This window comes from Amblyomma maculatum, chromosome 5 (genome assembly GCF_055883805.1).
Source record: "Amblyomma maculatum isolate TAMU_Amacu chromosome 5, ASM5588380v1, whole genome shotgun sequence".
Lineage (NCBI taxonomy): Eukaryota > Metazoa > Arthropoda > Arachnida > Ixodida > Ixodidae > Amblyomma > Amblyomma maculatum.
The window spans coordinates 56270700-56298405 of record NC_139348.1 but is presented as its reverse complement, the minus strand read 5'-3'; the positions used below and the strand labels follow the sequence as shown (position 1 = coordinate 56298405).

The 27706-nt window shown below is 46.8% G+C and overlaps 3 protein-coding genes across 3 annotated transcripts in view; 1 reads left to right on the top strand and 2 right to left on the bottom strand.

Moving 5' to 3' along the window:
• Positions 1 to 27706, bottom strand: part of LOC146188355 (cell-death-related nuclease 7-like) — a 105251-nt gene that overhangs the window by 7347 nt on the left and 70198 nt on the right. The gene's annotated exons all lie outside the window — the stretch shown is intronic.
• LOC146188358 (uncharacterized) lies at positions 9006 to 13516 on the top strand. The gene is made up of 2 exons (XM_084603748.1): positions 9006 to 9133; positions 10290 to 13516. Exons 1-2 carry the CDS (start codon positions 9113 to 9115, stop codon positions 11721 to 11723), a joined length of 1455 nt encoding a protein of 484 aa, XP_084459874.1. The 5' UTR covers positions 9006 to 9112; the 3' UTR covers positions 11724 to 13516.
• Positions 15830 to 20861, bottom strand: LOC146188357 (uncharacterized). The gene is made up of 4 exons (XM_084603747.1): positions 20312 to 20861; positions 20145 to 20252; positions 19989 to 20060; positions 15830 to 19297 (listed from the first exon to the last, which is right to left on the bottom strand). The coding sequence occupies exons 1-4, from the start codon at positions 20613 to 20615 to the stop codon at positions 18183 to 18185; spliced, it is 1599 nt and encodes a 532-aa protein (XP_084459873.1). The 5' UTR covers positions 20616 to 20861; the 3' UTR covers positions 15830 to 18182.

Sequence of the window (27706 nt, the reverse complement as noted above, 5' to 3'; positions counted from 1 at the left end):
GTTTGTAGGCGGCGTTGAAGCTCTTTGAATGCTTGTTCCTGTGGTGCGTCCCAAGTGAAAGGCGTGTCTGTCTTTGTCAGACGTGTTAGGGGCTCGGCGAGTCGAGCGAAATCTTTGACGTAGTGCCCGTAGTAGGCACATAAGCCAAGAAATCGTCGAACAGCTTTCTGGTCTTTGGGCGGAGGGAAGTTGGTAATAGCTGTCGTTTTCTCTGGATCCCGCAGGACACCAGCGTGGCTTACGACGTGCCCCAAGAACTTGAGCTCCGTATAAGCGAAATGACATTTCTCGTTCTTTAACGTAAGGCCAGAGGACGTTATGGCTTGCAAAACAGTTTCAAGGCGTCGAAGGTGCTCCTCGAACGTTGGAGCAAAGACCACAACGTCGTCAAGGTAAACGAGACATGTCTGCCACTTCAGATCTGCATGTACGGTGTCCATAAGCCGTTGTAAACTAGCCGGAGCAGAGCAGAGACCAAAGGGCATAGCCTTGAACTCGTAGAGCCCATCCAGAGTAATAAACGCCGTTTTCTCGCGGTCCCTCTCATCTACCACTATTTGCCAGTATCCGGATTTCAAGTCCATTGAAGAGAAATATTTCGCGGAGCAGAGACGATCCAAAGCATCGTCGATGCGTGGCAGGGGATAGACGTCTTTCTTTGTAACTTTGTTTAGCCGGCGGTAATCCACACAAAACCTCAGCGTACCATCCTTTTTCTTCACAAGAACGACAGGTGCAGCCCATGGACTCCGCGAGGGCTGGATGACATCGTCGCGAAGCATCTCTTTCACTTGGCCGGTGATAGCGGCGCGTTCAGTCGGAGACACTCGGTAAGGTGACTGTCTGAGAGGTGGCACGGTATCATCCGTAATAATGCGATGCTTGGCGAGATCGGTTCTGCCAACACGTGAAGGGTTGGAGAAGGTCGCCCGATAGCGCTGGAGGAGCTGGTTCACTTGGCGATGCTGCAGTTGAGAAAGCGCAGGGTTAATGTCGAAGAGTAAATCGGTGGTAGGCCTCTCCATTTCGGTCAATGACAGCGTCGCAAGTCCAGAGGCTTTTCGAACATGCGTGATACCGCAAATATGGGCCACTACAGTCCCAGTGCTTAAATGCTGGTGCTCACCGCCAAAATTTGTGAGTAGGACGTCTGCTTTGCCGTCTTCCAGGCGAACGACTCCTCTGGCTACATCAAGACTGCGTTCGAAAAGTAAGATCTGTTTACTCTTCACGACACCTTCAAAGTTTCGCAGTGTATTCGCAGCCACAGACGTCATCACGCTGGAACGGGGCGGAATAGTGACGTGATCATCAAGGATGTGCAGTGCTGTCGGTCGCTCTGAAGCACTGTGTATTGCGTTCTCAGTCGATAAGGTCACTGACTTAGTCTGCAGGTCGATAACGGCTCCATTCTCTGCTAAGAAATCCATGCCAAGGATGACGTCGCGGGAACACTGGACAAGTACGACGAAGGTTGCTAAGTATGTTTCTTCTTGCACAGTTACCCTAGAAGTGCAGGTACCGGTCGGCGTTATCAAGTGGCCTCCGGCGGTACGAATTTGTGGGCCTGTCCAGTGTGTAGTCACCTTCTTCAGAGTGGCGGCGGAAGGCCCACTCATCACAGAATAATCGGCGCCGGTATCCACAAGCGCTGTCGCGTCGGTTCCGTCCACTGAAATGTTCAGGTCGGCGGTTACGGCTGTGGTGTTGCCGGAGCATCGCGGGGTCCGGTCACGGCTGCGGTGTGGTACTAGCTGATTTCGTGTCGTCGGAGAACTGGAGCGCCGAGGCAGCGGATCATTGTGGGGCACGTCGTGTCGTCGTGAAACGGAGTGGCCATCCGGTTGCAGCGGTGGAGGAGCTTGAGAATTTCGTCGATGAGCAACCTTCCCTCCAAAGGTTGCCGCGTCTAGTTTTCCCGATGGGGGCTAGGGGAGCGGACCCGCGTCAGGCCGGAATTACCACGTGTCTGCGAGGAGTATTGGCGCGGTGAAGGCGACCGCGAGTAGTCATAGGGCGTTCCGGATGATTCAGCCAAGTACGCGTCAATGGCAGGGGGTCGTTCACCACGCTGCGGCTTTCGCGCGTCGGCGCTAAATCCCGGCAGACCCATTCATCGGTAATAGCAATCGCGGAACAGGTGACCAGCTTCGCCACAGTGGAAGCACAGCGGGCGATTATCGCGAGTGCGCCAGACGTCGCTTTTGCTTGGCCGCACCTGAGAAATTCGAGCGGGATGTGCTTGACGAGTGTATGCAGGGGCTGCTTGGTGCTGACTGGGAGGTGGACAGGCACGACGAGTGACTGCGGCGTAGGTTATGGCCTGCTGTGGTGGCATTGTCGGGAGTGGCTCGGGTGGGTTGAGTGCCTGGTTGACCTCTTCCCGAACCATCTGAGAAAGGCTGGATACTTGAGGGGGTGCTGCCGTCGAAAATAGTCTTTGCAGCTCCTCGCGTACGATGGCCCGTATGGTCTCACGGAGCACGTCAGTGCTACCAGTGTCCGCGATGGCGGCAGCAATAGGGATGGACGGCCGCTCGTAGTGCTTAGATCGCATCTCTAGAGCCCTCTCAATGGTAGTGGCCTCGGATACAAATTCCCCGATGGTCCTGGGGGGACACCGCACTAATCCAACGAAGATCTGTTCCTTAATTCCCTTCATGAGATAGCGAAGTTTTTTTTCTTCGGACATGTTTGGATCAGCGCGACGGAATAGCCTCGTCATGTCCTCGAAGTAAACGAGGACGCTCTCGTTAGGGAGCTGAACTCTCGTCTTTAGGAGCAGCTCGGCGCGTTCTTTCCGAAAAACGGTGGTCAAAGCTTGAAAGAACTGGTCCTTGAAGGAACTCCACGTTGTGATAGTAGTCTCATTATTTTCAAACCATGTACGAGCTGAACCGCCGAGCGAAAAAAATACATGCTGCAGTTTCTGGTCGTCGCCCCAGCGATTTTACTGGGCTACTCGCTCAAATTTATCTAGCCAGTCTTCCGGGTCGTCGCCGGGAAAGGCTTGGAAGATGGGTATCTCCCGCGGCTGCTGCAGCACGAAGGAGGGGGCAGTGGTGTCTACCTGCGTCATTACGGGTGGTTGTGTTGTCTCCGAAGGTGGTGCTGGAGAAGATGGTGGCGGCCTCGCAGTACGAGAAAATTGTAGAGGCGCGAATTCAGGATCAAGCCCTCGAAGCCGTCGGCTACCCTGATGGGTAGGCGTAATCACGATGGTAGGATATCCTTGAGGGCTGGAGTGTCGGCTGGTTGGAGGTGTTCGGAGCATGGGTTGCGTTACCCAGCAGCTCCACCAGATGTCACGGTGTGAAGTCTCTGATCAGAAGTCACCGCGGGACACAGGAGTAACAGAAGTCACAGTGCGGCAGGAAACTAGCAGGATCGCTTCGACAGAAGAACTTCAGTTCCTTCGCCTCGAGGAGACGAACGTCGGTTTCTTCGCCTCGAGGAGGCACACGCTCGCGATCAGCACAGAGGGAAAATAAAGAATGCAGCGTGTCAATATTTAGCCACTGTATTGAAAGGAGTATTGTTAAAGGTTGCAAAAACATTTATTTGAACTGTTCGTAATTTATTGCATGCTTGCGTACATTTACTGTTTCCCGAATACTGTTTTCCGAGAAACATCTCAAAGCTTCACACATATATTGTGGAAAAAGGCCAGGTCGAGACGGCATGATCGAGACGGCAAGGCAAGGGATGCCGTGTCTGGCGTTTATTGCGATGGACAAACCCGAAGCGCGTGCCGGAGCCGGCACCGCGGGACGATGTGATGATGATGCTGGTATGTACATGAAGAACAAGAAGACCATGATATGTACAAATGAAAGGTGATCCGTTGAGGGCTTACAATATGCGCTTTTTAATGCCATAATTGTGTTCTCATACGTGAAAATTGTGAGGGCACGAATATCCGAAGGTGGCGAGCGCGTATAGCGCCGAAGTCTATGAAGGGGCACTGCCTTCAGCCGACTTGCAGCGAAATATATCTACAACCGCCGTCGTTGTCACTACTATAATATAGGTAGGATCTAGCGAGAATGTGCGCGTCGTCGGTTCACTCCGAATTTGAAAGAGCTAGTGTGAGTAAATGTGGCTATCTGTCTAATAAATGTTCGTTTTTCAATAATCGACAAATGTACTCATGGCCGATTGCTATGTTTGGATAAAAATAAAACGAATAATTGAGAAACTCTATGAAAAGGAAGGAGGCTTAAGTGAAAACAACGCACGAAAAGATTTCCTTTTTATCTTTCAGGCTTCACTCCCACCTTCCTCCATTCCTTAACGGGGCGGGTCAGGTGTCCCTAGAAGTAGTGAGACAGATACTGCGCCTTCTCTTTCTTGTAAACCAAATATTGTTATTATTTTTTCCGCGAATTCCTCGAATCGTTTTGCACGCGTTCGCGCTGCGCTGCGTCAAGGGCTAGATATACTATAGTGCCGCACTTTCCCAAAGTAATTGTTTGTACGTCAAGATCTTGAGAAGCATGCGCTGTGTAAGGCGGAATTTAGAGTTTAATGAGGTCAGACAGGGAAATGTTTTGGCCCTTCCATCGAGGACATACTGCCTTGTAATATGTGAGACAGTGCTTCATAGCGAAGAAAACTGCCGCACTTAAGCAACTTTAACTGAAAGTGTATGACGCCTTCCCCTCCATATTTTTAAAAGGCGGGGCCAGAGTACCGCTGCACTACCTCAAGAAACCTTCCAGGCTTGCGAACTGCATGATTCATGATATAATGGCATTTTTTAGGCCACGCCGAGTCCAACATTGAGATTTTAACTCCCACAAGAAAGAAGACATTGAATGGTTTGCGATGGGCATTGAAGGGATAATTAGGCTGGTCAAATATAGCACTTGCAAGCGCTATGACACCAATAATGTATGCACATCAACACTAGCAATATGACGTCGGCACTGCTCTTAGCATTGTTCACCTATCAATGTGCATGGAGTTTCGCCGAACGCTACACAAAAAGCTCAATTTCAGTTTCGCATGTAAAGTCGGGTTATAATTACAAATGTTATTGTGTTGCTATTACTTATTACCGCAGGAGATTTATGATGTTCTCCAATCAAGGTTTAGGACATTAAAATGACATATGAATTACGCGCTGCGAAATCACTATAAATAACTGTGTGTAGGCAGGCTAACGATCCATGTTGTTATGGCCACATCTTTCTTCGTGCAAATAAATATCGTTGAGAATTTATCAAAAGCGCTAATATCAGCTGGTTCGCAAAACGCCTGAGAATAAAACTTTAATGTCGTTTGAATACTGTTAAAAATTTTGCCAGACACTCATGCGAGTGTTACACCCATTACACTGATTTAGACACAGACAGACATTAACAGAACCGAAATATGCAAGCCAGTAAGCCATTTAAATAGCATACGCGCTTTAATTAAGAAACCTAAGCGATGGTATATATTAAACTTGTAGAAGCAATGCATTGCGCTGGGTGGAGCAGCAGTAATTAGCAGTAGAACTGACTAGCAAAGGTGTACATTGATTTTGCCAGATTAGGCAATACCTGAACAGAGACACGAGTGGCATGCCAGATATAAATTCTGTAGTGTTTTCGCAGTTCATTGTAGCAAAATTAGGCTCACTGCAACCCGGATGGGTTCAGAGTAGCGTTCGGTCTAAAATAATTTCCGAAAATAGCATAGCTACCTAGAATGCTATATTGGAGTGCTCCACCGTTTTTGGATTACCGGGATTATTTAGCCATTTTTTCGCGTTTTCTGCGCACCTCACCGCCGCGGTAAAGATCAAACCCGACTCTTCCAATTGAACTAAACAGAGCCCAACGTGCACCAAATATGAATATAAAAATTCTATATATTTACATTTAAAACCTGATTAGAAAAACATGAGTGAACTACTTAAATTGCTTGATCTTTCTTCAATAAGGCAAAAAACTGCCCGTTCAAAGTGCGCTTTCCTCTTCAACAGATTTAATGCTGTCTCCTGCATTAATGTCATTAGAATTTTACGAAGACCAGACGGTAGCATAATATTTCTGCGCGGCTGCATTGTGTAACATATACTGCAGCTAGGTTTCTTTAGCATCGACGCGGTAACATACCATAAAATACATTGAGAATAAAAACCCCAAGTGCAAAAAAACTGACGAAGAATGTCGTGGGCAATCAAGATATGCTCGGTGCGAACCGTTGTTGGTTTTATTGTGGCCTAGCATATTAGCTTAAACTTTCATGTTTTCTTCGTATGACGCAGATCAGAATTCTTACTGAGGACGGATTTAGCCAAACATATGTGCTATGCGCGTGCACTAGAACGCAGCTTGCAAGAAGGCGACTCGCGCTCGCGCCCACACTATAGAAATTCAGTGCTGCGGCACAAAGCTGGACCTCTGCTCATTTTTTCAGCCTAGACATACAGCCAAACACCAACCTGTGGCAGTGTGTGGGGCAGCTACGCCGCTATTCCTGATTTGTGCTGTTTTAGGTGTATGCTAAAGCGCCCATAGGCATGCACGTAAGCAAAAGCTTTTTAAAGTTCTTAATCGATTTCAGTTTTTGATTGTAATATCGGTCAGGTGTCAAGGATAACCAGATGCACTTAAATAAATTGCGAAATGCTATTAATGTGTCTCTTCTAAAACAAACCACGGAAGCAGCGCTGGCGTCAAAGCAAAAGCGGTCCTGAAAACCTAACATTGCTCAAGCAGTATTTTATGTACCCGCCCTACGGGTTCATCACCAACCAGTGCGAAATTCGAAGGCGCCTGTTTTTGAGATATGAAATGAGGAAAATGAGAAATAACTTCAACAAGGTTAACGACTGGGCGAGTTAGTAACGGTTCATTTTAAACCAAACAAAGAACGAGACACAGGGAAAAAGAGATTAGGACAAGGCTGGGCTAACAACTGGATAAATATTGAAGGAAAGAAGACAACGAAGACTCGTTCTGAAAACCGCGCGCACAACCCAACCGGTGAAATGGCAGGAAATTGAGAAGACAAAGAAAATTCAAAGTCAAAGCCCAACTAACTACTTTTCCAATAGAGCGAATTCCTTAAAATGAAGGTTAACCGATCCCTTAGACACGCACTTGTCCTCAGCCTCATAAATGTAATATGCCTCAACCAACTCTCGACAGAGTTGTTTACCATTTCTACACCCGTATTACAGAAATTAGGCGTACAATGAGATGGGTCATACTCCAATTTACACTCCCGGGATCGCACATGTAGCGCCAGATTAGAATTCGCCTTCCCTCCTAGAGAATTAAGTGCTCCGTCAGGCGCACATTTAGCCATCTGCCTGTCTGCCCGTACTAACACCCTACAATTGAGCAGAATGCGATTTCTTTCTGCACGTGGTGAACCTTTTCTTATGTGGTACTGTGCACCGAAAACTATCACGAGCTACATTGTCGACCCCTTTCTAACTCTGGCGCACAAACCTCCTATCTTGTTTTTCGCTGTAAATACACCATCAACGTCGTATCTTGCCGCACGTTTGTACAGTCGGTGCGAAACGCCGTGGAGGTAAGTAATGGCAGCCACCTTCTTTCGCCGCAAGCTTTCCAACTGTCCATCGCGCTCGCCTGCCAAAGCGTGTTTTAACATGTTCGAGGAAGAGCCATGTTGGTGTGGCGCCGCGGCGAAAGATGGTGGCTGCCATACCTTATTTAGGCAGTATCTGGAGAGGTGCTAGCGTGTCGGGACACTCTCATAACTTCGCATTTGCCAATGTTTAGGTCCATGCGCCAATCGTTGCACCAAGAAGAAATGCGTGAAAGATCCATCTGAAGAAGGTTAGTATCGTCAGGTCATTTTAGTTCACGGAAAACGACACAATCGTTCGCGAATAGCTGGATGCTAGATGCTATTTTGGAAGGAAGTATATTAATGTAAATGAGAAACAAAAGCGGTCCAATGACTGACCATTCAAGCACGCCCGAATAAACATCACTGAAATGTGAATTATAATTGTTAGCGCAAACAAATTGTGATCGGTTAAGAAGGAAGCATTCGATCCATTTAAGAATGTTATGATCAATGTTCAGCTGATTTAGTTTAAAAAGTAATAGACGGCGACATACCTTGTCGAAAGCTTTTGAGAAATAAAAAAAATCAAATCAGCCTCTGATGCTTTGTCTAAGATAACATGAAGTTTGTTAGTGAAGCAGGCAAGCCGGGTATCACATGAATGTGATTTTCGAAAACCATGTTGTGTGGAGGGGCAGAAGGAATTAGCCTCGAGAAAATTGACAGGCTGTGTTAAAGTTATGTGTTCCAATAATTTGCAGCATTTACTGGTGAAAGAGATGGGACGATAACTCGCAGGTGAGGTTCTACTACCTGATATGTGCAATGGAACAACCTTCCCAATTTTCTATTGTATGGGCAATGTTGAGGTATCAAGTGATTGCTGAAAAATTCTGGTTAGTATTGCAGAACTGCAGGCATATGTATCTTTCAAGAACTCGGCATTAATAGATGCATAACCGGGAGACTAGTGAGCGAGTTTAGCGGATGCGTACGGTTATGGCATTAAATGTCGCATATACAATTAGGCTATGAGGTTTACTGTATATAGAGAGGATTAGAGACGTCGTGCTAACCTAAAGAAAATCTTTTCTTGTCGTGCGAGGATATGGTACAGTACCGGGCGGCCTAGCATTTCGACACCATCAAAATGCGGCTGTCGATGCCGCAGTTGAAATAAATCCTCGGCTTAGAAGTCTACCACCGTGTCCACAGAGTGCGCAGCGGGCCTTCCTTTGTTGATGAAAGATATATTGGTTTGGACGGCGCATCATATAGAAAACAGTTAGACACGGCAGGAAAACTGCGTAATGTTGCGTTCACACTGTCATTTGTTGTAACCGTGCTTTGGCGGTAACCATAATGTCCGTGGTGGTGACTGCGCCGTGAGCACAAATGAGTAGACAGGCGTAATCACTGAGATCAACGCTTTAATGGGCTGGCTTGCGACCGCAAAAGAACTAAGCAATGGACCATTTCGGAAAGTTGCGCGCGCCCCCTACGCGACCGCCGCAAAGCAGGCTGGGAATTGTGAGCGTGGCTTGCCGGGCAGGATCCGGCGCAGGAGTGGTTCGACATGGACGTCGCGCAAAAGCAGGTAAACAAAACTTTTTTTTGGGATGCTAGCAATGCTTTTGTAGCATGCTTGCGCCGCGCAAGTGATCTTTGCATTGCCGTACAACTTTTTTTGTGGTTTTGCAGCCGACGCTACGAGCGCGAAGCGAGTATTTTCGCACGTGAGCGCTCGTGAAGCGCGCACATGTGCCAGTGTATAGTTTTAGCTATGCTTCAGAAGGCACGAGCGCGATCCTACGGCTAGCAGGCGTGTTTTGCTGGTAAGCGCGCGCTAACAGTGCATTTATTTACTGGTCGCCCGTCGCGAACCTTCAAAGTTTCTGCGGCTGTCCCGGCGGCAGGCGTAGTACGTAGCGTACGCATTCATGTTTGTTGCAACAGTGCGACATAGTCTTGTGAGAATGTACGCGCTATATTTTAGCAAAATACGTCGTTATCGCGCACTGCCCATTCAATCTTTTGGTTATAGCGTGCTATTTAGTCTACGGACGAGTCTGAAACAAGTATATCGTCGAAAGAAACGGACAGCGCATTCGTTCAATGAGTACATCTTGGAAGAAAGTAGTAGTTGAGTTGGTGCTTAGCTTGTGCGAGCGCATTTTCTTGCCTATAGTGTTGTTCGAATAGCACGCAGCAAGTGCGAAGCAGAACCAACAAGCACTGTTACATTGTGTGTAGCTGAGCATATTTTTGCGATACAAATAGTAGTTGCTGTCTGTGCCATATTCAACGAGTTTGACGGCTCGTACTATCTCGGTCGCGGTGTCCATTTGTTACTACCGTGGAGTGCAGATAGGCGCAGCCAAAATATGAACGTGCCTCGGTGGCTACAAGTAACGCGAACGCGGTCGAAAAAAACTGCGGCGGATATTTTGCTAACGTGAAAAACATGGACGCGCCAGTACCTTGTACTTGGGCGGCCTCGGAGTTTTAGTTAGCTGGTGGTTTACCGAGGCCGTCCTTGTGCAACATTCTTCACGACCGCGCGTAGTAAATGAAATGGGTTCAGCGTTGCTTTTCAAGCATGCTTGCCACAAGTAACCAAGACACAATGAATGAATACTTTATTTCAAGATCGCATTGGTGATGCCATGATCAGCTGTGTATGCTTCCATGCTCTGTTTATATGTGGAGTGCCAAAGAAAACATTTTGACACTTGCTTATACCCATGTTGCAGGTACCACTGCAAGCCATTCATAATGCACTTCCTCTCCAAGCAAGGCTACCGAAAGGGCCATGGACAAAACAGTTAAAAGACGTTCCAGATGGGTTCTCAGAGCAAGGAATCTTGGCACATCAGAATTCACGTGGTGCTCAGAAGCATACTGTAAGCGGATACAGGATGTTCAAAGCAGAGAAGGTGCACAATGTTCTTATTTGCAAGGCTGACAGATCCACTTTTCTTAAAGCAACAGTGGAGGCATCATTCTCTTTGGCAAAATTATATAACACTGCTGCTGTGCTCTCGTCAAATGGAACTGTGGACGAAGGAACCTGCAACTGCCGGGCTGGAGCTGCAGGTGTTTGTAAACATGTAGTAGCAATTCTATGGTTTGTATTAGACCTGAAGCGCTCTGGGGCAGCCTACGTGCAAGACACACAGTCGTGTACAGACAAACCCAGAGCATGGGGTACTGGGGCAAAGAAGGCCAACGTGCACACACGCGAGTTCTCAAAACTGCGTTTTGTGAAACATATGCCAATGAAAGCTGGCAGGTATGCAACTCAAGAAACCACAGTTTCTCTGACAGTAACAGAAGACCATATTAAGAGAATGTATCAGACACAGAAAAATATTCCAAACGCCATGCTATGCAAGACGCTGGAGGACAACCACTTTCAGCCCGTACAAGTGAAAAGAACACGTCAGGAGGAGGCTCTCAGCCAGATGCCAATCAGGTTGCCGGTGCAAGCCCTGTGGGTTGAGCATGTGCCAGCTGGGTACACGTTCGGCTCCTGTGAGCTTACTTTAGAAGACTCATGGGCCCTTGAGCAAGCGACTAGGATGCAGAGCGGCTCTACAACATGGAGCTTCGAGAGATCCAAGCGCCTGACTGCTTCACACTTTGGAGATGTGGTGTCACGGAAGAAGCCAGCTGATGAGAAGTTTTTTAAGAGGTTGTTCGGGTCTAGCCAGATGCAGACCAAATACATGGCTGATGGTTTAAGGAATGAAGATGCAGCCGTGCAGCGTTACATAGACAAGAAAAAGGTCCCAGTTAGGATTTACTGTTGTGGGTTGTGCGTCAACCCTGGTGTCCCTGTTCTTGGTGCAACGCCTGACCGTGTTGTAGAGCAGGGAGGAGATTTTGGTCTCCTTGAAGTTAAGACCCTCTCAGCTGCCAAGGAACGGGGTGAGGAATTAGAAAATGCTGTGAATACGGCACCCTACCTGAAGAATGGAGTTCTTAAACCAACGCACAAGTACTTTTACCAGGTCCAGGGGCAAATGGCTTTGACTGGACTCTCCTGGTGTGATTTTGTGGTTGATAATGGCACAGACTGCACTCTTCAGAGGATCACTTTTGACAGCTCGCTTTGGATTTCCAAAATGCTGCCACGTCTCCTGGAATGTCACAAGAACTACCAAGAGCACTGTGCTTGTGTGTGAATTTCAATGACTTATTTTATGTTACATTGGTCTGCAGGACAAAGATGCTCGGACTCGTAACATGCTTTGGCATGTGTTCATACTTATGTATATTTGTTTCTTAAATATCTTGTATTGCATTTTTTTCCATGAAGAAAGTGTTTTTCTGCGTAATATCGTTATGGCGATGTGCACGTTGTGCCACAACCCATTTAAATGTGTGTGCCACTAATCTGTGTGTAAAAAGTAAATGTCAAGCACCACACGTCTTGCTGCCTTGTCCTCCAAGTTCCTGTCTCTACATTTGTCGGCTACCTTCCTTGTGATTTTTCCCTTGTCCTTTGCCTGAATTTTTTTTTTGAACCAACTTTTTTTCTCGTGTTGCTTGTCGATAAGAAAGTCGTGCTCTCTTGGCAGACAGAGGAAAGGTATTTTTTGGATTCCTTGTCCACTGTCGTTTCCTGCCACTTGATTTTCCCACCTCCATTTGCTAACCTAACCTAACTATGAAGGAGCATTTTCACATTTCAAATGTGTTTTGAATACCAGAGCATCACTCCTCATCGATAATTTTGTAATAAAAAGAAAGCGCTTAGGTTTAGCCAATAGGAGCAGTGCGACCTTTAAAGTTGAAAGTCAGGTTTGATGAAGGAGAAACACTGTGCAGCCTGATGAGGTTAAGGTTTGTGTTCATCTGTTTTGTCTTGGTATCAATGCTCATTAAGTCTGTTGGTCTGTCGGGTAAACTCCTAAGAAAAGAATGTAGCCACTGCGTAGCAACATCACGCACCTTCCTTACAGTCGTTGTAGCTTCTCCATCTGTTTTGCCAAGGTTTCATGCGACATCTGGAATTTAATTCATTTTCACTGCACGCAATTTTCTCTTGTAGCTTGACAGTTTGGTAATTGTTTTATCAACCTCACTTGTAAGGGTAAGGAGAAGCTGAACTCAGCATTGTCTGAAATGCCTTCAAGTAGTAGTGAGTTAAATTCTAAATGCTCTATTTTTTACTTCATCCAGTCATCACATTGTGAAAGCTGATTTGGTTCGACACACATCATTGCTATGTTTTGAGTCGAGCCTACGTTTTTCTGGTTTAACATCCTGTAGGCAACGAGGGACATGGGGATGGAGGGCTCCCAAACAGCTTTGACCATCGTGGATTTTTAATGTGCACATTATATTTTGCCTCCACCAAAATGGGACTTTCATGTCTGTGATTTCATCCCATGACATTGGGTCAAGCAGCCAAATTCCATAGTCGCAGAGCCATCGTGGTGGATGCTTAACTCTTTGCGGACGGAGATGACATTCCTTGGTGGTCTCGTGTCATGCCTAATAAAGACAAAACGGCAACTTCTAATGAACAGATCGGCCACTTTGATTCGGAAGATGTGGGGTCCTTCTGCTGAAGACAGATCAATTGATTTGGTACACAGGCGCTTTGATACATCTTGATCAAGGCAAGGTGCAGAAATGCTTGTATGTAAAAAGTTTTGTGCGTGATAATAGGCTTCACATGGTTTCATCTGGTCTGGAGCCCTTGACAACTGTGTGCCCATAGCGGAAGTATGGAATGTAAAAATCGTTTCTCACTTTGTGTGCTGCTGTGTCTAAAGAAAGGAGGACTGAGATTTGGACTGCTGAACCATGTTTACACTGACCCTGTGCTTCCTTTACCTTTTTTTTTTGTTACTTTCTATTGGCGGCATCCTTCTCCCCTTGTACTGAAAACCTAAATAGAAAGAAGGGAAAGCTGTCGAGGCTTTGGATTTAACGTCTAGAAATGCGAGTGTCAAAACCACTGCCAAACAATGTGTCCCTCTACTGTGGAGGTAGACGCATCTTGTCTGTCTGCGTTTTGGTGCGAGTCGTCCTATGCTTCATTTGTTTTGGTGTCCCCGACGCTTTTTTTCTTGTCATTTGTACGAGCTAGAATTCATGAGTGTGACTCTGTATAGGTTCTGCTACCTGATCCTATGAAGTTCATGTGCCTGCATGTTAAATCCTTCCTGCTACACTTTCTGGATGTCAGGACACACGCACTGATTGATGTGTTGCTGTCTAGCAGGTTCGCGTGTGGTTAATTTGGGCAAACTACCGACTTGATGATAGTCATTTATATTTGAAATATGATGTTTAATTCTGTTCACACCATGTTTTCTCATGGTTACTTTCATCTTCTATATAAAATCAAAGAAGAATTTGCAAATGCGGCGGTTAGTTGCTAGTTGGCATACACAGGTTCAGTATGTCTACTTGCTGTGTAGCTGTGATTGAGAGTTGTGTGCAAGTTCTTGCTTGTGTACTGCAATCATTGCTGTGCAAGCGAAATCTGTGAACATTTTGATTTTGTGTCTGGCGTAGTATTTGTACTTTTTAGGATGACTTGTTGCCGTAAGAAAGGTAATTCTTGTGCAAGGTTTTACTATGTACTTGCAAGCTGATGTATATGCTTCGATGCAAAATGAGTGTATTGAGATCATTAATTTAACAGTTTGTTTTTGCTTCATCATTATTGCTCATTTGGAACCAGCACTTCATTCGATGCAAAATGAGTGTATTGAGATCATTAATTTAACAGTTTGTTTTTGCTTCATCATTATTGCTCATTTGGAACCAGCACTTCAGAAACATATGAAAGTCCTTCTTTCTTCCTTGCAGAAATACGTTCTTTGGGAGGTGCACAGTTTATATGCTCATATTGGTTGCTTGGCTTTCTTCATTTCTGCACTTAAGGCGTCAAGACAGTTTTGCGTACTTCTTTTTTGTTATTGTATTTTGTAAGACTGCCACATTACATACTATATATTCTTGATTCAAAGCAACATTTTGTTTTTTAAACGTAATAGGTAGGAAAAAAACTCCCATGTGCGCATAAAAGTAGCCAAATTACAAGCGAGTGCTCGGTAGGTGCTGCATCTAAAATTTTACATTCAAAATGGAAGCAGTATCCTGGAAGATGCATGCACTCTTGTTCTCCAAACTGTCATTTAGCTGTGCATCCTCTTCTGTGATTAATGGACTCCACTACACTTTTGAACCAATTTCATTGACCCACCATCTAATTGTAGGGAATTCAAAGCACCAAAAAGAATGATCATGGCATAACCCAATAACCTCTCAAACCAAACCAGAGCTCAGCACCGTAGTGAGGCTAGTAGGAAAGCCTAACTACTAATTGTTAAGAACACAAATACCTCTTGCATAATGTCACGCATTGCAATGTTTTGTTCATTTTTTCACACCAACGGAGTTGCTTGAGATTTTGATAATTGAAGTTATTTATTTCGTTACACTTATGTTTGAACAAGACTGTATTAAAAAAATTTTTCTGCAACGTGCTTATACATAGAGATGCATTGCTTAGCATGCTTTTGTGTTATGCTCTTAAAATATATTGGCACAAGATGTTTAAGTGAGCTGTGCAATACAAGAGCCTTTCTTTGTAAGAAAGCCTTTTATTTATTTATTTATTTATTCATATACCCTCAGGGCCCGAAGGCATTAAAGAGGGGAGTGGGAAAGATACATTGGTACAGGGTACAGTGCAGCATAAAGCATCATAGGAGAAACAATAACACGGCGAAAAGTGATCAAAAAAAAAAAGTATTGGCGGAAAAAAAAAGAGAAAAGCAGGTGAGACAAAAAAAAATCATTTCCGACAGTCAACAATGTCACCGAAAACGAACAAAAACATTTGACTACCATTTATAAATATAGATTACATACGGCAGTCTTAAAAGAATTTGGGTCCGTAATATCAGCAATGTGCCCAGGAAGGTGGTTCCAACTGACAGAAGTGTTTGGAACGAAAGAACAAGAGGTGTGTTTAGTACGACATGACGGAACACCTACTTTGTGAAGATGATCAATGCGACCTGAAACATATGTGGGGGTAGTTAGTAGCCGGCTCTTAAGGGCAGGATTGTGGTAATAGATTTTGTGAAATAGACATAAGCGGGAAATATTTCTGCGTAGTGAAAGCGGTGGCAATGATAATGTTGTTTTCATAACGGTAACACTGGAGTTACGGTTATAGTTGGAAAGTATAAAACGTGACGCGCGGTTTTGAACAGATTCGATTTCAGATTCTAGAGATGCAAGGCCAGGGGACGAACAAGGGTTTTATAAAGAAGCAGTTTTATTGAACTAAAAGAAAGGTTAAAGTTTCGGCGCAGGTACCCCAACATGCGGTTAGCATTGTTAGTAATAGATTCCACATGCAGATTCCAAGAAAGATTAGAAGTTATGTGCACACCAAGGTATCTATACGAAGACACAGTTTCAAGAGGAGTATTATTGAGGTTGTAATTAGCTACTTCATTGTTACGACGAGAAATACGCATATGTTTGCACTTGTTAATGTTAAGCTTCATGTGCCATAATTTACACCACTCTGAAACTTGGTTAATATCAGACTGAAGAACAGAAATGTCAGAGTCACTGTTAATTTCACGGTAAATTACACAATCGTCAGCAAAGAGACACACAGAAGAAGCAATGGTGTTAGGCAAATCATTAATATAAATTAGAAAAAGTAGGGGCCCTGGTACGGAGCCCTGGGGAATGCCTGCGCCCACTGGAGAGGAACGAGAGTTCCATTTATTTGCTGTCACGTATTGAGAACGGTTAGTGAGGAAAGACTCAAGCCACGAAACGATGCTAGGGTCGAGTTTGAGGTTACTTAATTTGAAAAGTAGTAATTGGTGAGAAACTTTATCGAAAGCTTTGGAGAAATCGAGGAATATACAGCCTGCTATGGAACCCCGGTCAAGAATGAAATGAAGGTCTTGTGACAAGCATAGAAGCTGAGTCTCGCATGAGAATGTTTTACGAAACCCGTGGTGGGAATGACTGAAGAACGAATTTGATTCAAGAAAATTGGCGAGATGAGAGCAGATGACATGTTCCATGATCTTACATGGGATGCTAGTAAGTGAAATGGGTCGGTAGTTATTAGGAGAATGTTTGTCCCCAGACTTGTGCAGGGGAACCACCTTGCCCACCTTCCAGTCACTAGGAACACAGCTACAGTCACAAGCACATGGGCAGCTACATACTTCACATTGGTCTCTGTAAGGAAACCGCAATGAAAGTTGCAAGCAAAATCTTTGCAAAGTGACAAGTGTGTTGTCCGTATTGTAGATACTCTTGCACTCGGTACGACTTGTAACATATGTGAAGTGAACCAATGAAGGCTTATGCTTTACAGTAAATCAATGTGCCGTCATAGACAGTGCCCAAGGTGCAGATTCAGCATACTTAATCTCTGCTTTGAGGGGTTAATGCACAAGTTTCGAGTAGCACTGAGCTCGCACTTCTTTGACGACAAGCTCAAATCTGTCGCATCTCGGGTATTGTAGCTGATATAAGTTCTTTCTGAAGGATTCCATGCAAGACATTACATGAGAGTTGGTAATAAAGCTTTCAAATTTCAGTGCCATGAAATACTCGCATACATGTACAAATTTTTTACATATACAGTACACATATATACAATACATATCACTTTTTTTTAAAATGAGTACATCACTAACACATGTAAAAATGACAAAGTGAAATTCACTTTACAGATTTCATTCCAAAAAGTTAGGAAATACAATCTGTCGTAGAAAAGACAATGGCTGCAAACACCAACTTTCCATCTTGTCTGTGTAGATCAGCAATGAGACTGGTGATTTCGTTTCCAGTCATGACTTGGATATAGTACTGCCACAATCTATGCTCAAATCATTTGCACAACACCGACAGAGAAATAAGGCGTTGCAGCTCTATATAGCCTGTACATTGACTTCAGATTTACTTCAGCAGAGAAAGAAAGGCTCCTCTAGTCTGCTGTACATGAAATAGTGTAATTCAGTGCAAGTTCGATGCCTTGCACTGCAGCAGGGATTCTCAAACTGCATTTTGGGGAACTCTAGGGGTTCTTGGAACAGTTCCTAGAATCCCCAAGCACCTATGTTCATGCATGTCTTCATCCACTTTAGCCAGTTATTTTGGGACTAATGCTGTAGCTGCTTACAGCTATCTCACTATACAGTCAGTCATAACAGAATTTAAGTACTTGTTCATGTGCTGCGCAGCTTGCATACCCCTTTTACATATGTCGGCCAGCACCTTTTCAAGCCTCAGCCGCAGCGGTCGAATTTCGATGGAGGCAAAATTTTAGAGGCCAGTGTACAGTGCGATGTCAGTGCACGTTAAAGAACCTCAGGTGATCGAAATTTCCTGAGCCCTTCACTACGGCGTCTCTCATAGCCTGAGTCGCTTTCGGACGTTAATCCCCCATAAAACAAATATTTTCAAGACAGGCTCCGTGACCAAAGCTGGCCAGAACACAAATGAAACATGTTAGAAGCCGACTGCATTTTAGCGAAATGATTTGGTCTTCAAATGAGAAGGCTAAAGAGTTTGAGCACCCCTGCATTACAGTAGATCATGCATAACATACAAAACATTAAGAACACTACCATCGCTCATCGGTTTAGAATGGGCTCATGCATGAAATTATTGAGATAACAACAAATTTTCCATATCTTGTTCAGCTTCTCTGCCATAACATTAGGAAAGACAGCACGGAGTATTCTGAAGTTTTTAACTTCCCTGATGACACGCTCAACATGAATTCGCAAACTCGCTATCTGCCGTGTTGCTATCTCATCTGCCAGTGACAACTGCGAGCGGCCATTCAACATAGGTGGCATGTTTAATTCGACTCCAAGCTGACGGAGGTCATCTTCAATGAGGAATCCTCTATCCGCCATTACGCTGTCCCCTTCCTCGAGCAACTCATAGAGGCCACTGTGTCTCGTGATTTCTCGATCGGAAAGTCTCCCAGGTGCAAGATTTGACACGAAAGAAACGAAGCCGTTTGGAGTGATGCCAATGAGTCCTTTTGCAGTGTTGTGTCCTTTGTACGAGCTGAAAGTGTCGCTTTGCGTACTGTAATCAGACGGGTTCTCGATAAAAATTTCTGTGCAGTCCAGTACAATGCGTGTCGATGGGTACAATTCTTTAAAATTGTCTGGCATGAACATGTCCACTGTGTTACGGGATGGCCACATTGGTATCTGGATTAACATTTCAAACAAAAAATTTACCCAAAATGTGAACATTGCACTCACGGTTGACACAGACACTTTCAGGCGATATGCCAAATCCTGCTCCAGTAACCCAACCCGGAGCCTGCAAAGCACTGCAATGACCTGTTCTTTCATTTTCAGTGCTGGTGGCCTGCCAGCACCTGTTTTCAGTGTCTGGTACATGCCTTCAACATGTTCCAGAAACGCATCAAATTTTTCAAAGGAGTTAAACCCTGTATAAAACACTAGTCGCTTTTGATCTGAAACAAAACCGTGAACTTTTGAGACAAGGTTTTTTGTTTTTAGCTTCTCTTTAAGCGCCTCAACTTTCACATGGTGCAACTGAGCCTCCAGATCCTCAACCGTTTTCTGGAGCACAGATTTCTCTTTTCGAAGCAAGTTATTTTCATGCTCCAGTTTTCCACATACTTCGAGAAGGTGGTTGACTTTCCTTAGTGCGGCAGCAGATGCTGTGTCTGGAGGCCCCATGGAGTATGAATGCTCGGCACCTAGAAAATAAAAACTGTTTATTGATTTGCGAACAGTTAGGCCGTGCTTTAATACAGATTTCAGGGCTTGAAATAGTCACTTCAGCCCACAATGTGTGTTCTGAACCCTTGCTCTCAGCTTACACTGATATACAGACAACAAAGAACTAGGATGACAAAGCCATAGAGCCCAACTCTCTTTCACTCCACTGATCCACCTGTGCAAGCAGCTTACCAACCAGCATGGAACCATAGGTTTCATGCACCCAGCACATCAGCCAAATCTACACTGTATATGCATTTGGATAGCCTGACTTTTGTGTCATTTTTACAAGCTGTGGTGAAGGGAATAATGTCGCGGTGAAAGAAATGAAATGGGTAAGTTTCACAATGCGTGCACTGGTGGAAGAGGTACCGCGTTTATCAGAAAACTCGCTGAAGTAATAACACATGCACGGTACAAATCACTGATGACATGTCACAGAATACATGAGGTTATGCAACTCATAACATGTAGACTTCCCATGGCTAGCTGCAAAAGCTTGCGAAAAACTGGCTTCGCGGGAAAAAAGTTTGGTCCATTTATTAATATACCGGTCGCCACAGCACCCGTGGACCTCACAATGAGTGGGCGCGATAGGGGTCCGTTAAATGCGAAAAATAAGTTTTCATAGTGGAATGGAGAAAGTGAGAATTTTGAACCATCACTAACCTGTTTCCGTGCGAGACGAAGCCGGTGCACCGAAGGTCAGCTGGGTGGGCTCCTGGGAAACTACGTCGCTCTCTGCGTACAAACGCTTTGATGAAAATGCGAACACACAAAATCGAAGCCTCAGAAAAAAGATGGCACAGTTAAAGCGTCTCTTACGTTGATCGCATTGGGGCACGTCAACTACGTAGCCGATCTCCAACTCGTTCAGGACGAGCACAGGGCTGGCAGAGGCAGTTTGGGAGCTCGTCTTCTTGCGTTTCGCGACTGGAAGAGATTTGGCAGTAATGATAATATGCGATAACCGCCTGAATATATATATTTACCGGTATTAAAGGAAGGAGATAGTTGACTGATGACTTTATGAGGGAAAATTGTCGGCAACCGGTCCATATAGCCACGGCGTCCACTTGCGTTGAAGTGAGCTCCGCAGATCCGGTGGTGCTTAGAAGGTTGCCACAAAGAGAAGCGACCAGCACTTCCCTGGCGGTTGATTCTTCTCACCCACTCCTTTTTTTCTTTTTCATTTGCAGGGAACGCGTGAAATGAAACGTTCTTGTCTTTCAGCGTGTTGTTGTCGCAGCCAGGCACACAACAAGTCTGACCACCGCCTCGGCACTTCGACGACATCGCGCGCAGTAGTGGCAGCGGCCACTAAGTAACCCACAGGCACGTAACACTTTATATAACGCACCTGCAACCGCCCACCACCAAAAAATACACGAAATCTTAAAGCAATCGAAGCACGTACACACACACACCGCAGCTATGCGAACGCAGGAGGCAGGAAAGACGGGCGGTCGGTCGGCGTTCGCTCACTTTTCCCATAATGCGTCGCGCGCCCGCTAGGTTTTTTCGCGGCGCTGCGATTTCCGAAATGGTGCATTGGCGACGGCGATATCAACAAGGTTGTTCGGCGGTCTTCGAATTAAAAAAGCCTGTCGCAGCAGTCAACGCTGAATTTATAGGCGACGAAGAAACGTGTAGATAAAACCGCAACCGGTGACTTGCATAACCTGGAACTTTGTAGAAAGTAGCGAGACTGGCTGGAATCTTCGTTACAGCTCGAGGCATCTTGCGCAACAAAGAAAATGATACAGCATCGTCACGTGCAATAGGCATGAATAAACAAACAATAAAGAATCGATCCGCACGGTAGATTCACAGTGATGAGACCGCACGCCGGCGGATGTCTAAAAAGAACAAAGATTATAATGATTCGCAGCATTGCTGCCCTTTCAGAAGGGCATCGCCTCGATGCTTACAGAACACACAAAAAGTAAACAAAATAAAAGAAATTTAGGTAGCCAGGGCCTTTAGCGCGCATAATAAGGCTTTAGGCGCACAACGTGAACGATTTATAGGCGCGTCCTGCACCTCTGAGACGTAGTCGTGCCGTCGGGGATGACTTATTAGTTAAGCGGTTCGATATGCCAAAGGACATTGTATAGGACGAAGTACCACCGCAAGAGCTTTTCACTCAGTCCGCCGCGGCGTATCGGCATTTATACCCACACTTCGTCTCCCGGCCTATACTCCACGTCGCGTCGACGCAAGATTTACCGCCGGACTTCAGTGTGTTGCTGATCTTTCTTCTGCAGCCGGGTGAGTCGTCGGGCTTCTGCACTCTGCAGGTAGGCGGCGACGTCGCGGTTGTCGTCTGTCACGTGCGGCAGCATCGTCGAGCTTCATCGTGGGCTCCCTGCAGTACGAAAGCATGAATGGGCTTGCTCTGATTGTCTCCTGGAAGGCCGTGTTATAAGCGAAAGTCACGTGCGGCAAGATGGTGTCCCAGGTCTTGTGTTCGGCGTTAACGTACGTGGCGATTATGTCCGCGATCGTTTTGTTCGGGTGCTCGCTTGGTAAATTATTTAGTATGGGGATGTGCGTAGTTGTTCGGCGACGGCTTGTATGACTGTATTCCAGGAAGAACTCTGCAGTAAATGTCGTTTCCCTGTCCGTGATGAGTACTTGTGGCCCGTCGTGCCGCAGGAGAATTTGTTCGAAAAAAATTTGGCGACTTCTGCAGCGGTGCTATTGGGTAGTGCTTTTGCTTCGGCGTAGCGGGTAAGGTAGTCGGTGACCACGATTGTCTACTTGTTACTCGTAGATGAAGATGGAAAGGGGTCGAGGAGATGCATCCCAATTTGTTGAAAAGGCACAGTTACGGGCAGTATCGGGTTCAGTAGTTCAGCTAGTCTTATCGGCGGCGTCTTGCGTCGTTGGCACTCATGGCACATTTTCACGTAGTGGGCATTGACGGCAGGCAGCCGCGGCTAGTAGTACTTCTCCTGGTTTCGATTCAATGTGCGCGCAAACCCGAGATGGCCTGTTGTGGGCCCATAGTGCAACACATGCAGAATTTCCTTCTGAAGGTTTTTAGGCACACGATGAAGCTGTACCGTTTTTTTAGGTGCGAATTTCTTCACGAGGACGACATTGCTTAACGCGAACGATGATAAATGAAGCAGGAATAAACAAAGCAGGACATGAAGCGGCTTTTCCATTCAAGTAATCGTCTAGGTCTTTCAAGTCCGGGTCCGAGCGCTGCTGGTGCGCAAAACTGCTGGCGCGTAACGGGTCCCAAAAAGGAATCGTCGTCATTGTCTTTCGGGGGAGCGTCGACGGGACCGCGAGATTAGCAGTCTGCATCGAAATGCTTACGGGCCGGCTGATAAACTATGGTTACGTTAAATTCTTCAAGTCGTAAGCTCCATTGGGCAAGGCAGCCGGAGGGGCTTTTAAACTTGCCAGCCAGCAGAGCGCATGGTGATCGCTTACAACATTGAATGGTCGGCCACATTGATACAGACGGAACTTTGAAGCGCCCAGATGATCGTGAGACACTCCTTCTTGGTCTTCGAGTTATTGGCTTCAGCTTTCGAGAGGGACCTGCTAGCGTACGAGATTCTCTGCTCCTGTCCCGCATTCCTCTGAATGAAAACGGCGCCTAGGCCCAGACTGCTCACGCAAGTATGTACCGTCTTTGCCAAAAGTAACCAGGCTGCTCCGAAGGCTGCCGGAGCAAGTGCGCGGCCGTGTGGCGGCGTCGCGCTCGCTGTGGCTTATCGGTGCTCGTCAGCTCCGAGGGTATAACAGCTGACGTAACTTCGCACCCTCACTCTCGCCCGTTGGATGATAAGAACTAGGCGCGTATGATGTGCGGGCTGCGGTTTCAGTGGGAAGCTGGTTGCGCCCAGCGAGGGCGCTCAGTATTGCGACGGGGCTATCGCTCTTCTCGGCAACTGTGGAAAAGCAGGGGATAGTAGACACTATGAGCTCTAGATGTTCGTTTCTAAGACGAATATGTACTATGTTTGCCAGACAGCGTTGCCCTGAAATAAGGGTTCCACGAACGAGAAAGTAATCTTGTGCATTTAATAGCTAAGCGTGAGGAGGGTTTCATAATTCGTTACTTAAACGAAAACTTACCCACAAGCAAATGGAAAAATTTGTTAGAATCAATCATTGAACTTATACACAGTCTCCTCAAAGGGATAACACAATTTGTCATGCCTAAAAGGGATATAAGACGGCTTGAGAGGTTTCACAAGCTTTCCTATATCACTGTACTGGAGTCACGGCCCGTAAAGTGGCAGTACTCAAGGCACCTCAGAGAAAGCATATTGAAATTTCGAGGTGCGTTATCATTCTTTAATGTGCAGGCGCATCAAACACGCAGGAAAGCGGAATCATGCTGGTGCGTTTCAACTGCGGATTACAGAAAACAAGCACGCATAACTATATAGCGAGAAACGCGACTTATATCTGCTTCAGTGTAGTTGCCGAGAAGAGCAAATAGCCGCGTCGCTGTACTGAGCGCCCTCGCTGGGCACAACCAGGCTTCCCACGCGTGAAACCGCAGCCCGCACATCATAAGCGCCTAGTTTTTATCATCCAACGGGCGAGGGTGAGGGTGCGAAGTTACGTCAGCTGTTGTACCCTCGGAGCGAGCTGACTAGCACCGATAAGCCACAGAGAGCGCAACGCCGCCACACGGCCGCGCGCTTGCTCCGGCAGCCTTCGGAGCAGCCTGGTTACTTTTGGCAAAGACGGTACCTTAGTCTCCGCGTTCTCATCACAGTGCCTAGTACAGGAGGAGACTTTAGGCGGCACTAGAGTTCCTCGCAGGCTTCCGTTTGCAACGCCTGCCATTGAAATGACACATCTGCCTTTGTAATCGGCGTCAAAGGTTCGACGAACGCGAAAAGCCCTTGACGATTTGTCGGTAATACGCGTACAGGCTGAGGAAGCGGCTCACAGCTTTCTTGTCCCTGCACTGCGGAAACTTTGGGATCGCCGAGGTTTTGTGTGAGTCGGGGCAAACTCCCTCCTTGCTGGTGATATGACCCAGGAACAGCATCTCTTCGTAGGCGAAGTGACACTTCTCTGCTTGCAACTTTAAACCTGACAACTTGATTGCTTCTAGTACTGTTCGAAGTTTTATCGGATGATCTTCAAAGATCGAAGAGACGATAAGTTTGTCTAAGTACACCAGACAAGTTTGTCATTTCAAGCCAGCCAGTACTGTATCCAGCACTCGTTGAAATACCGATTGTGCGGATGTCACGAAATCGGCGCCCATTTTCATCAAGCCGGCACGGCGCGAGGCCCGCACGGCGTCGCGTGGAAGGCATGGAGAGCAAAGCCCCCTTCCCCGCGCGGGAGAGCGCGTAGCTTTGTACGCGTTGTTGTCACCCTCTTTCCCCTTGCCCAGGGAAGACGGTGGTTCATCGGCCTGGAATGCGCCAGAAAAATCGAGCATCTTCTATGGGACCTAGCCAATGACGACGCGCGGCTCGACGGGAGGAGAAGAGGGAGCTATAACCAGCGAAGCTATGTATGTGTGCGCGCTAGCTTTGACGCGTGCTAACAAACAGACGCGGCGCGCCCTATTTAAAGAGACCGCGCCGTTTGATGAGTCAGTCAGTCAGTCAGTTCGTCCGTGTTTTGCGACGTATTCGCCTGTGCTTCGGTGGACTCCCGGGGATCACCCGCTGCTGGCAAGCCCACGGACTTTCAAGGGAGCGGCGCTCGTCTCGTATGGCGGCCACATCGTGACTCTTGAGGCGTCGGACTGCAACAGTGCCCGGTGAACAATTTGGTGTTTGTTTATGTACTCTCTCGTGTTTCATCTGTTGTAAAGCCTCTACGTTATTGGATACCTGTGTAATTGCATGCTTAGCGTTTGTATTCTGTGAACCTCTCGTCTATGTATTTCAAGTGATCTTGTGTATTCCTTTGTATCGTCTCTTGCTGTGCATAAATTGCGTTTTGTTTGTTACGTCTGACTCCGATCCTTTCTCTAGTTTGAACCGGCGACCGCTGGGCACCAAACGACCACCCCCTTCTGTCACCACAAGGTAGTTGAATTCCGGCTGAGCTTGCCACGCAGGTCGAGGGCATCTCCTTTGCGACCGGAACAGCTACCCCCACTCACTCAAAGGGTGCCTGGGAGTGTGCGCACCGTTAAGGGCGCATCGTTAATAATACCCCCATAATTATTAACGGGTGACAGCGGAGCACAACCCGAATGGCATTAATCAAAGGCGGGCTGGCTGGATAACCGCGGTCTTCTCGAGGTCTATTTGGCAGACCTCACTTTGCAGCCCCAGCTCTTCAGATCTATTGACGAGAAGTACGTAGCGTTACAGAGCCGCTCCTGTATGTCGTCGATGGGGGGAAGCGGGCAGGCATCCTTCTTCGTTATGCTAATAAAGCGGCGCTAGTCAATGCAGAAGCGAAGACTGCCGTTTTTGTTTTTCACCAAAACGATTGGTGCCGCCAAGGGCTGTTCGATGGCTGGATCACGTAATCGCGTAGAATTTCGTACACTTGGTCGCGTATGGCCTGAAGTTCTCGCGGCGATACATGGTAGGGGCTTTGACCTAGCGGTTGAGCGCGTTCGTCTGAGATTATGCGGTGCGGAGTTTGCTGCACCTTCGGTGCTGAAGAAAAGAACCGGCTGTAGCTTTCAAGAAGAGTGCTAATCCAGTCTTGCCTGTCTCGTGGTAGTGCTGTGTTGATATATGAACATGGGCGGCTTGGTTAGGTTGGGTGTATCGTCTTTGTTTTTTTTCTGGGAGGGCGATGACATCTCGGCTGTTCGCTTGCTCTTCAAAGAAATCGATAGTCATGCCGTTGTTAAGATGCCGGTATTCTTTTGTGATGTTCGTCACCAGCACCTGAGCCGGTCCTCCTCGGATACGGGTGACACCTCTTGCGATTCCGAGCCCTTTTTCTAAAAGCAACTGGGCGTTTCTCTCGAAGAGGCCTTAGGCAGTTTCTATGTCTGCGTTTCCCACGAGGAGATGACGCTTGTTCGGGGTGGCACGATCAAGCTTCCGTCCAGGATGTTTAGAGAAACGCGTTGCATCGAAGTCCTAGAAGTAGGTATAGCTTTGTCAGCCGAGAGCTTGATGAGCTTATATCGAAGGTCGATACTCGCTCTCTGATGGTTAAAAAGCCCATGCCCAAAATCACGTCGCGCAAACACTGCTGTAAAACCACGCAGCTGGTGGGGTAAGTACGCCCATTTACGGTTACTCTTGCAGTGCATCACCCCGATTTTAGTAATGAGGTTACCATAAGTGGTGCGAATCAGCGGGCCATCCCAAGCGGTCGTAACATTCCTGAGCTAAGAGCTAACGGTCCGCTGAAGACTGAGTAGTCAGATCTGGTGTCTACTAGGGCAGTGACTGTGTAACCATCGACAGCAACTTTAAGATCGCTTGTTCGCGTTCTCGCATTGCACGTGGGTCTTGTTGTCCGATCTCGGCTCGGTCGTTTATTCATGTTACGGCCGTGGTATACCATTGTTACTTCGCTGAGCGGCGGTGTTGGCTTAAACTCTGGTAGTGTTGCCGTCCATGTCGTCGTGTGGAGCGATCAAATGGCTGTATCGTTGTTAGTCGTCGTCTGCAGTGGCGGATCTTCGTCTTTTCGCCGTTGAGCAACTTCACCTTTAAGGGTTGCTGTCTTTATTGCTCCTCTAAGGGACCTTCCTCGCACACTGTAATCATAGTTGCGGCCTGGCGATACAAATCGTGTGCCATGAGATGATGGAGAGCGGTACCGATGGCTAGGCGACTGTGTCTTGCGCAAGTAGTGTTTGATTTCTTGTGGTCGTTCGCCAGGACGGAGTCGTGGGACGTCGATGATAAAGCCGCGCAGGCCAATGAGTCTCTATGGGCCGTGGTGTAGGAAGTGGCTGGTTTTGTTGCAGGGAAGCAGAGTGGACGATTGTTTGCCGTCCTCCAGGCACCTCACTGCCTGGGGCTTGAAAGTCGTTCCTAGGTTTGGCGGGTGGGGCCAAGGGGTGGCTTTCGGGAAGAGGACAGTAGCGCTGACGACTTGGAAGGTCGCGGTAGGGTGCAGGGCGACGTAGCGTGGCAACATAGTTCATCGCTGCGACTACTTGCACTGGAGCCATCAAAGCCGCCGCTTCAGGAAAAGCCAGATACTGTTTGACGTCCTCACGGATTGCGTCCGTCAGCGATGCAATTTGCGACGGCGTTGCGGTGGGATTAGTTGGCGCAGCTCTTGTCGAACGACCTCGTGGATAGTCTTGCGGAGGTTATCCCCGCATTTAGCTTCGGCGTCGCAGTTTGCAGAGAGCGCTTGAAGATGCCGTTTGTAATATAGAGTTCGGGCATCTAGGGGTCGCTCTATTTAGGATGCTTCTTGTTGAAATTCAGCCACGGTTTGGAGTGGGTTTCTCA

Bases quoted from the DNA above. Each gene is read 5' to 3' on its own strand.
- LOC146188358 (XM_084603748.1), top strand. From the start codon at position 9,113: ATGGACGTCGCGCAAAAGCAG. The intron at 9,134-10,289 runs GTAAACAAAACT...CCCATGTTGCAG, and splicing joins TGGACGTCGCGCAAAAGCAG to GTACCACTGCAAGCCATTCA.
- LOC146188357 (XM_084603747.1), bottom strand. From the start codon at position 20,615: ATGTCGTCGAAGTGCCGAGGCGGTGGTCAGACTTGTTGTGTGCCTGGC. The intron at 20,253-20,311 runs GTAAATATATAT...AATCTCTTCCAG, and splicing joins ATCTCCTTCCTTTAATACCG to TCGCGAAACGCAAGAAGACG. The intron at 20,061-20,144 runs GTAAGAGACGCT...GTTTGTACGCAG, and splicing joins CGTGCCCCAATGCGATCAAC to AGAGCGACGTAGTTTCCCAG.